This window comes from Setaria italica, chromosome V (genome assembly GCF_000263155.2).
Source record: "Setaria italica strain Yugu1 chromosome V, Setaria_italica_v2.0, whole genome shotgun sequence".
NCBI classification, from domain to species: domain Eukaryota; kingdom Viridiplantae; phylum Streptophyta; class Magnoliopsida; order Poales; family Poaceae; genus Setaria; species Setaria italica.
In genome coordinates, this window is record NC_028454.1 from 41,138,640 (window position 1) to 41,148,086 (window position 9,447).

Consider the following 9,447-nt stretch of genomic DNA (forward strand, 5'->3'; position numbering starts at 1 on the left):
AAGTGTCACTTGGTAACTTGGTTGCCAACTTGGCCATGACAAGTAAGCGTACGGCGCAGGCGCGAGACCGACAGGGTTGGCAAGTTGCAAGATGCTCGCGGACTCGCAGTCGGTTCACATTTCGCACGACGAGCCGACGACGACACGGGACGGGAAAGCAAAATGAGTAGTAGGACTTTTGGATGACCTGGGCCGTGCCCTCAACAGGATGAGTAGGCCCGTGATAACTGGGCCGTGTTTCCGGCCTCTTGAGACTTGTGACTCTAGGCCTCCACGCGCGTTCGTTAGAAGGCCCAGATTGAGGCGCTTAGGGGGAGCAGAGCACATGACATGAGAGTTTAGTCCCAAACAGGAACTTTGACACGATTAGCCTAATTACCTGACTATATAATCACGGGTGCGGCTACCGAAAAACTTACTTACCTGGACGGGGTCTATGGGTGATCAAGGATACCCATGGCCTAGATCAATGGTCCACATTGCACACGGTGGAAGTGTTGGTCTACCATCTCCTCAAGTAGGAGAGTGGACGTCATAATTTATGGTAGAGGGGGTACGCGTTCGCGCGGCCCCTATCAAATCATAGTTCAAATTTGTTTGGCTCTTATAAAAATTGATGGTGATAATAATTCACCACTGCTACCTTCAAACAAAGATACAAGTTCAAATTTGGGGCTTTGTGGATGCGGTGCCAAATTTTGGGCTGAATAAAGTGCTGACTTAGTGACTTAGATGGGATCGGACTGAGATCTATAGACTATATGTAATCGTACTGACCTAATCACATAGTTTTGTGTTAGCTGTTCATGTGGCCAGTTAGTTTTGTTACATAATGATGCCTTTTTAGGTCTTCTACAATGAAGATCAAATGGAACGAGTATGTCATTCAGACTACAATCACTCTTGTGCATTATATAGTTATGAAGGAAAAATAAAATTGTTATATTGATGCTCCAGGTGCAAATATAGAGAACATACTGGCATACTGAAACCAGGGAGAGGACAGTAATCTAAGCATAGCACCGTAGCAAATTTCAGTAATATTACGAGAAATTGGTAGTAGGCAATTCAGAAAGCTATACTTATGATTTATTTATCTCATTCACATGGATGCAGCTATTTAAGTTTCAGGATACAGACAGACAGACAGCCAGACATACACACATCCCCACTTTGCATTCAAAATTGAGTCTGAAAATTGATCTTGAGGTCATAGGTTGTGGAGCTGACAGTTGGAAAAGAAAATGCATGTGACATGTGTAAGGTGATGAAGGTGACAAGAATAACCCATGGTAACTATTTGCTCAGCTTAATCCTCCTTCCTGTACATCCAAAACATCTACTTTCAGTACTTCTGTAGTAGTTGAACTTTGAGACGGCCATGTATTTGCCTATTTGGCAAATGTGACAGGAAATGTTAGCCCATAGGAAGTTGTCAAAGCGTCGCAGAAGATTGAGGAAACAGCAACTTGCTGCGGCGAGATAGAGAGCTGATCTGTTCTCTTGATTTGATTTATTGATTTCTTGGCTGCCTGATTTTCTTTGGCCTTTTACCTGGCAGCTACATTATATTGGGATTGCAATTGTAAATTCAGAGATCAGAATATGTACCAGATGTCTAAAATTAAAGTTCTCCAAAATTAAAAGAAATTCAGTTCTGCTTCTAGCTTCAAATAACATTTCATCCAATATTAGTTCACAATCAATTACTTCAGCATGATGGTGCTACTTGCACACATTTTAGGTGAGAAAGGTATTATTAATTTGTAAAAAACTACAATTATCTCCGGGGCCGGTTCAGGGCCAATGAATGGAATTTTAGGTGGGGGATTCTCTCCCCCTCTCTGTTGTTGACCCGTCAAAAAAATACTGTGACTTTCTGGTAGGTGTTGATTTGTTTGCCCGTCAGTCCGAAAGGATGAAGATGGAAACACATTTATTGCCCCTTTGGGAACGCGAAACCCCGGCGGGATCCCAGCATTTTCCTCGGGTTGGAGGCCCGTGCGACCCTCCGGCCTCGGGCCAAATTGCCTCGCCCTTTGGAAGCCGACACCGCGGGGTATGGCGACCCGATCCACACGTTTTTCACGGGCTAGCGCTCCCCCACCTCGAGGGTCCAGACGCCGCTTCCCCGTCCCTCCGCCTCTCCACGGCGCTCCGCTCCACCACCAGGCACGCCCTCTCCTCTCCCCGTCCAAGCGTCGCCCCCGCGCCTCCCCATCGGCAATGCCTCTCTAGCTCCCCATCCCCGGTGCTCCTCAAGCAGGCGCTCCGCTCCTGTCCCCGTCGGCAGCTGCCTCTGCATCAACCGCGGTGTCTCCACCTCGTCTTCCTCCTCTACTACTCCGGCAATCTCCGTTGCAGTACCCCCAAGTACCTGTGCCTGTGGCCTCCCTCCCCAAGCTCGTTGCTCCAACAAGATCAACAAGTACAACGAGTACAGTCCTTGAATTTTTGTGGAGAGTGTAAGAATGCAGCGATCTGGATTTGTGATGCAGTCTTGCACTCTCCACAATTTTGATCTGGACTTCTTACATTATTCTTGTATTGGGCTGGGACGGAGATCTATATTCCAATTTTGATCTGGACTTGGATTGGTAAGTGAGCCTTACCTTGTATTGCAGACTTGCACTACATCGCTTGTTCTTGATGGGGATGGCTAGTGCATCTCATTGTAATTAATTTTTCTTTATAGGCAAGGACTAGTTGCTACTCACTTTAGGTTGGTGATACATTGCTAAGTATAGATAACAACAAGTAGTGGAGAGCATAGGGATGTATTAGTGTTTCCTTGATCTAAAAAAATCTTATATGCAGGTGAGATATGTCATTGCTCCTGAACCTTGGTTTCAGGGGAGTTTGTGATTTTGGTTGTTCAGCATGCTCAAATTAGAAAAAAATATATTCAGAAATCAAATGTGATTTTCTGTTGAGAAATACTGTGTTTCGATGTCAACAATTGAGTTAGAACTTGACAGGTTATTCTGATTGAAATAATGTACTGTATGCTTTGAGTCTTTTGACTAATTAAATTGCATTCTTATCTCTTTGAATAAAGGTCTATCATGGTAAGAATTTGACCATGGTTGATGTTGGCGTGAAGGAACACTCATGTGTTTCATAAGATGATCACGGCATAGTGTAGTAGCCATTTGTTCTCATGAATCGTCCATGACCAGAACTCCAGTAGGCAAGGTAGGATATGCAGGCCCAAAATAATGTTAGCTTTCTTTCTTTTTTTTGTAAAGTTTCACTTAGTAGTTTCTCATGTATATGCTTACAATCGTATATATGAGTTCCAGGTTTTCAACTTAATTAGTTCAGATTATTTTTGAATGGCATAGGATAATAGCTTTTGGGTTCGTATGCTAGGTAAGGTTTGGGCCAAATTTTGAGAAAGTGAGCATTAATGTAGCTCAATATATCATAATTTGAGCCTAGTAACTTATGATTTGTGCTAGCAGCATGTGAAACATAATATAGTACCTGGGTATCATTTTTATATCTTTCCCTCAATTTGTCATGTGCTGTGACTTTCTATAGGTGGTTTTGCAATACTGCGATGCAATGTTTTTCATTTTTATTGTCCTTGGAGGCTAGCTAGCAGAGCCCTGTAACTTTGTAAGTGCTTATTTTTTTTAAAGCCTTGCTGCTTTGCTTCTTCGTTATGCTAAATTAAGCTTGAGAGAAAAGGGTTGAAAAAAATAAGTGAGGGTCTGGTATAGATAAACAACGGAGCAAAGCAAAGGACAACCATGGCTGAACAAAGATGAGGTCACTGACTTTCTTTCGGTTCAGATTATTCTTCTCACATCATATCGTGCGAAGAGATTTCAACTAGGCTCTTTTGTTACTTTCCCTTTTCACCTGTGTCGTTTATTATTGTTCATTTAATAGGAAATGGACTAATCTTGCTGCAACGAGGGCAATAAAATAATCTTGAATAAATAGAGCTTACTAGTGAGCGTTGTTGCTATTGTGTGATCAACATTGATCTTAATTTTGTTTTATTGTTTACTTGTTGCATGCGGCTATTCATTTTTTAAAGCTATTGTCAAAAATTGTATAGTCTTGCAATATGTATGAACCATGTCCTTGTCTGCAACCATGTCCTTGTCTGCTTCTTAAACTTCTTACTGGATTTATTTTAGAATTATGTGGCTACTCTACCTATTATTTTTTAGTATGATGTCTGCAAGTGTCCACCTTTTAATTTGGATGTTCATGTCAGTCACGGCATGCCCAATTGCTTAACTAACAAGATTGTTGTTTGTCCTGCTGTTGCCTGCACGAGAACGACACCAAGGAGAAGAGGAAGGTGCTAAAAGCAGTTTATGCTATCCCTGGTAGCTGAGGAGAAGAGGAAGGTGCCGGATCAAGAGCAAGTTGTAGAGCGTTGGTTTCAGCCAAGAGAGGTAGCAAGTGGAAAAACTGTGAAATTTGCATATATGTGAATACACAATTTTTGTTGTCCTTGAATAAGCATATTATAGGAGTGTGGCCATTATATATTACTGTAAGTTGCCACTTCTCCTATTGCCTAGTTGTGCCAGATCTTTGATTTGAGTTCTAGCATGGTTGTGTCTGCTACCTGCTTTCTGTAAACCAGTAGTATGCATGCATAGTAATTTTTAAGTTGTGTTACTTGGCTTACAAATAACTGGTCAACTATATATTAATAATACTATATTGGATGATTGCTTCCTGTTTTACGAGCATCAGTTCTTTCCATGTCTAGTCCTGCTAGTTTCACATTCCAACCGACTGGCCTTGCTAGTTTCTAGTCACAGTTTCACATTCCAGCCAGCCGATCTGCACGACGTAGCATTTTTTCATGACAAGTTGGGGTTGGTACTTGAGTCCACGAAATCTAGGGGTGAAGTCAAGTGTCAACTTTGTTGCTGCACAAGTTTGTTGGCTTCATGCTAGTGCCTGGAGAAAATAGGCATGGTTAGTAGGATGTTGTCTAGTCCATTTACCATTTCTGTTACCGTCTTATGTGTGATTTGGGCACAAGCCAAACTAGATTAAGCAGACAACTTAGGAAGCTTGCGAAATATAAAATGCTTACCAAATCATGATAAATTCATACTGTACAATTTTAGGAGATCAGACTAAAATTGTTTACTGTTTACAACTTTTCAATGCTGACTGTTGTTTATTTTTTTTCAGAATCAGTGAACAGTGAATGGTGGAAGAATATGAATAGGAGAAAGCATGTTGGAGGGAAAGTCCTTGGCTTATTTTACTAGCTAAATCTCTTATACAATAATTAGATTATGCGGCCACAGTTGAGTTGAAAGCATTGTAGTTAATTAAGTAGATGCTTAAAACATGCAAAGAGCATCTGTTCATTTAGTCCAGCTGGATGCGAATGTAATTTGGTGATTGATGTTGCTTGTTGACCTTGTAGACATGTTACGGATTTTATTTATCAAGTTGCTATTTTTTATTTTCTGATTTTCCCCCTAATTTTTAGGTATTTTTGGAGGTATTTGTGAATTGTGGGCTATTTTCTGCACATTTACAATCAGGGTATGGGCGGGTATCCTCTGGAGTCTGCCTCCCAAACAGCGACATCGGATAAGGGGCGGTTCTCCCCTTGCTAGGGTGGGATGCGTATGTCCCAGGGATTTCCCCTGTGGGGATGTGCTGTCCCGGGACTGGTCGGCCGATGCTTCCAAAGGAGGCCTTAGGCTGTTGAAAGGAAGGTGTGGTTTACTGCTTGTGTTCTGGTGGAAGGGTTTGATTTGGTTGCGTCTCTTTCTCGAATAAATGCAACATGCTAAGCTACACGCTGCCCAGCTTTACTTGATATATGCTACAAATCAGCCATTCCATACCATCATATATAGCACCTCTAAAACACTTCAACATGGGTCATTTTCTGTTTTAAGTTCTCAACATGTGCTAATTTTGGTCATTAGCACCTTTCAAGGGTTCAATACTGAAAGTGGCCTATCCCCATAGAGTGTTTTTTCCCCTTTAAGCTGACAATTTTCTATTCTACCCAAGAGAAGCTACCTAGAAATAAATAGTACATAGCTTGAACAAAAAAGACACATATGGAATTTATTGGACTTGGTGCAAGTCACTCATCGTTTATTGATTCAAAAGTTCCAAAACATTGCCGTTACAAAGTGGTAAACAAATGGAAGAAAAGAATTACAAAAAAGTCCAGGTCAGCTAGGAACGGACTAATTAAAATGGAAGTCTTGAAGAATTGCAATTCGCAATGAACAAAGTAAACAGAAAAAATCCAACATTTCTGATCAAGTCTAATTCACAATTCCTTTTGAAGCAGTCGGCAGGAGGGAGCGAGTCTGTGATCAGCATTTGGGCAGATCGGACGGTGGCGGGAGCAGCTTCTGGTGCGGGAGGCTGCCGTCGAGCACCAGCCATGCCATCCTCAGGCCCCACGTCGTGTGCACCTCCAAATGGCAGTGCATGAACCAGACACCTGAGCATTCATAGAGCACATTTGTAAGACAAGTGCACAGAGATTTTTTTTCCCCCTGCACTGCACTATCTTTTTTTTTTTGCGAACTCTGCACTGCACTATCTTATATATACTGGCGTCAAGTCAAAATCTTACCGGGGTTGTCAGCGAGGAAGCGGATGGCCACCCAGCCGCCGGCCGGCACGCCGACGGTGTTCCGCTCGACGGGGTCGACGAGGTTGAACTTGGCCGGGTCGTTGACGGGGTCGTAGTTGCCGTACCCTTGACCGACGACGAAGAAGTTGAAGCCGTGGAGGTGCAGCGGGTGGCTCTCGATGCCGAGGATGCTGGTGCCCTGCATCACCAGCTCCACGTTGGTGCCGTACGGGATCACCATCAGCTTGGTCCCGTTGGCCACGTTGGTGTTGTTGGGCGGCGTCCCCGTGTAGTTGAACGGCGTCAGGGGCGCGACGGGGAAGTCCGACGAGTAGACGCCGCTGGACAGGCCGGTGAAGTGCGAGTGCAGCAGCGCCCTGGTCGGGAGCGCGAAGGAGACGTTGTTCACGGACGCCGCGAACTGCGTCGTGTTCGTGGGGCCCTGGCACGTCGTGTTGGCGGGGCACGGGTGCGTGCCGAGCCCGACGGTGAAGAAGAACTTCTTGTCCACCGTCTTCGGCACGGCCGCCGGGTACTGCGCGGTCGCGAGGCTCCGGAGCTTTGCCGTGAAGTTGCCGACGAAGTCGGTGTCGTTGAACCCCGGCAGCGTCGGCTTGTAGAGCGGCAGAGCCTTGTTGAAGCTCGGCGCGGAGGAAGGGGCGTCGGGGTACTCGTACTCGAGGATGCCGGCGACGGTGGTGTTGTCGAAGGTGCCCGGCCTGGTGGTGGAGTAGGGCGCGGCGGACATGTAGTAGTTGGCGCCGGGGTAGAAGGGCTTGGCGGTGAGGAGCACGTTGGTGGTCTGCCCCGGGGCGATGAGCAGGGTGTCGACAGTGAAGGGCTTGACGTAGACGGCGTCGACCTCGACGACGGTGAGCGAGTGGTTGGCGATGGAGAAGAAGAGCTCGTCGTTGAGCGCGGCGTTGATGAGGCGGAGCATGTACGTCTTCCCGGGCTTCACCTTCAGCTTGTACGTGTCTGCGTGTCACACGTGCAGGCAGGACAGTGCGGATTACAACAAAGTTTTTCGATGCCGACGTGTATCGGAATAGAAAGCGCACCTATCTGGAGGCGTAACTAAGATTTCGTTTACGTCACACACCGGCCGGGACCCACCGCCGGCGAGGTTGCTTTTTAGTGCACCAAAATGTGTTAGGTCAAGTACAAGTTTATTGGATCCCATGACGGCGACGTTTTGCGTAAATTCCCACAGCCAACAGCCAATGCAAAGATCCCGTTTCCAGAAAGGAACTCGGAATCTTCTTTGCCTTTGGTGATTTGAACCCCCCACCTTCGTGAAAACGAGGCCTCTTTTATGATCGAGTTTCAAAACGTAACTTGGACATGCATGGAGAAAATGAAAACCAGGGGGGCGCCCGTAGACGTCACCTTTTCCTTTCTGTTAGCACTGCTGCTTAGACTCTTTGCTTGCTCATCAGCGTCGTCTTTTCTTTTTGTTTCGTTTTGTATTTTTAGATGCCATGCCTAGCTCGTCCTTGCTTTGAAACTCCGTAACACTGACGCGTAGCTTCACTAGTGTAATCCAGACCAAAAGGAAAAAAAAAAAGAAAAAGAGAACATAACCCGTACCTTTGGCAGAGCAGTTGTAGAGCGGTCCTGGGAGGCCGTTGATGGTGTGGGCGTCAGAGACATTCGGTCCACCGCCGGTCTGAAGCGCCTGCTTGATCACCACCTCCGTGTCCGCCTGCCACCACTCACCTACCACCCAAAACGAATCGCATTTCGCGATCGCACACAAAATGGATCAGTACCATCATCAACAACAGCAACACGATCGTTTTCTCGTGGCGTTCGGCCGTTCACGTCGGCCGGCGGCGGAGACAGCAGACACACTCACCGAAGATGACGGGGACCTCCTTGTAGGGCGCCGGGAACGGGTAGGGCACGCCGAGCTTGGGGAGGATGACGATGGGCCCGTAGACGGTGGCGCGGAGCCAGGAGATGTGCGCGTGCCACCACAGGGTGCCGCGCTGCCCGACGACGGTGAAGTTGTACACGTAGCTCTGCCCCGTCTGGATCGGGCACTGCGTGATGTACGCCGGCCCGTCCGCCCACCCCGTCCGCAGCTGCCGGATGCCGTGCCTGATCAGAGTGTTCAGAGAAAAATTTTCAGAGCTAGTAGCGTTCCCGGCAGGTGGCAGGGATGAGATATTCTTGGAACGAACTTTTTGCGGGTGTTGTTGTGCCGCTACGACGACGAAGTAATGCTAAAAGTGGGTGCACCAGCGCGCGCACTTTTGACTTCAAATCACGCTCGTACGGGAGAGAGAGTAGGATCGGATCACTTACCAGTGCAGCGAGACGTTGTGCTGTGCGTGGTTGGTGACGCGGACGACGACGCGGTCGCCTTCCCTGGCGACGAGCTCGGGGCCGGGGAACTGCCCGTTCACCGTGACGATGCTCTTGCTGGAGCACAGCCGCGTCACGTTCGCCATTGTCACCTGCGTGCATTTAGGGTTCATCGATGGTCAAGATCACGTACTAGAGATAGCACAATCAAGACGGCCGTACGCGAGTAGCATGGTAAGGAAAACGTGTGTACTAGCAGGCGATCAAGATAACACAATCAATGCAACGACGTACATTGAAGTCGTAGTATCTCGTGATGCCTTGCACTTCGACGATGGAGGCGAGGAGCATCAGGGCCGCCACGAGGAGGGAGCACGGACGAAGAGCGGAGGAGATCGCCATCGCCATGGCCCTGGCCAAACTTCTAGGCTCTGATGACCGATGGAGCAGCTAGCTATCTGAAGTTGCTTTCGATCGAGCTCTAGAGGCGACCGAAGAGATGGAAGAGGAGCAACAAATGTGTGGGTGTGTTGGGACAAGCG

General features: G+C 46.9%; 1 protein-coding gene and 1 long non-coding RNA gene across 2 annotated transcripts; one reads left to right on the plus strand and one right to left on the minus strand.

Moving 5' to 3' along the window:
- Positions 1 to 2,078: 2,078 nt before the first annotated feature.
- On the plus strand, positions 2,079 to 5,456 carry LOC101762327. The gene is made up of 3 exons (XR_215297.4): positions 2,079 to 2,597; positions 3,059 to 4,415; positions 5,173 to 5,456. It is a non-coding gene; the product is annotated as an uncharacterized LOC101762327 (long non-coding RNA).
- Positions 5,457 to 6,066: 610 nt separating this feature from the next.
- On the minus strand, positions 6,067 to 9,447 carry LOC101762595 (laccase-4). Its single transcript, XM_004970485.2, has 6 exons — positions 9,200 to 9,447; positions 8,906 to 9,057; positions 8,454 to 8,698; positions 8,186 to 8,314; positions 6,596 to 7,573; positions 6,067 to 6,460 (listed from the first exon to the last, which is right to left on the minus strand). Exons 1-6 carry the CDS (start codon positions 9,311 to 9,313, stop codon positions 6,330 to 6,332), a joined length of 1,749 nt encoding a protein of 582 aa, XP_004970542.1. The 5' UTR covers positions 9,314 to 9,447; the 3' UTR covers positions 6,067 to 6,329.

Excerpts from the sequence above, each read along its gene's own strand:
- LOC101762595 (XM_004970485.2), bottom strand. The coding sequence starts at position 9,313 with ATGGCGATGGCGATCTCCTCCGCTCTTCGTCCGTGCTCCCTCCTCGTG. Across the intron at positions 9,058-9,199 it reads CGAGATACTACGACTTCAAT|GTGACAATGGCGAACGTGAC; the intron begins GTACGTCGTTGC and ends AAATGCACGCAG. Across the intron at positions 8,315-8,453 it reads GGAGGTCCCCGTCATCTTCG|GTGAGTGGTGGCAGGCGGAC; the intron begins GTGAGTGTGTCT and ends TTTGGGTGGTAG.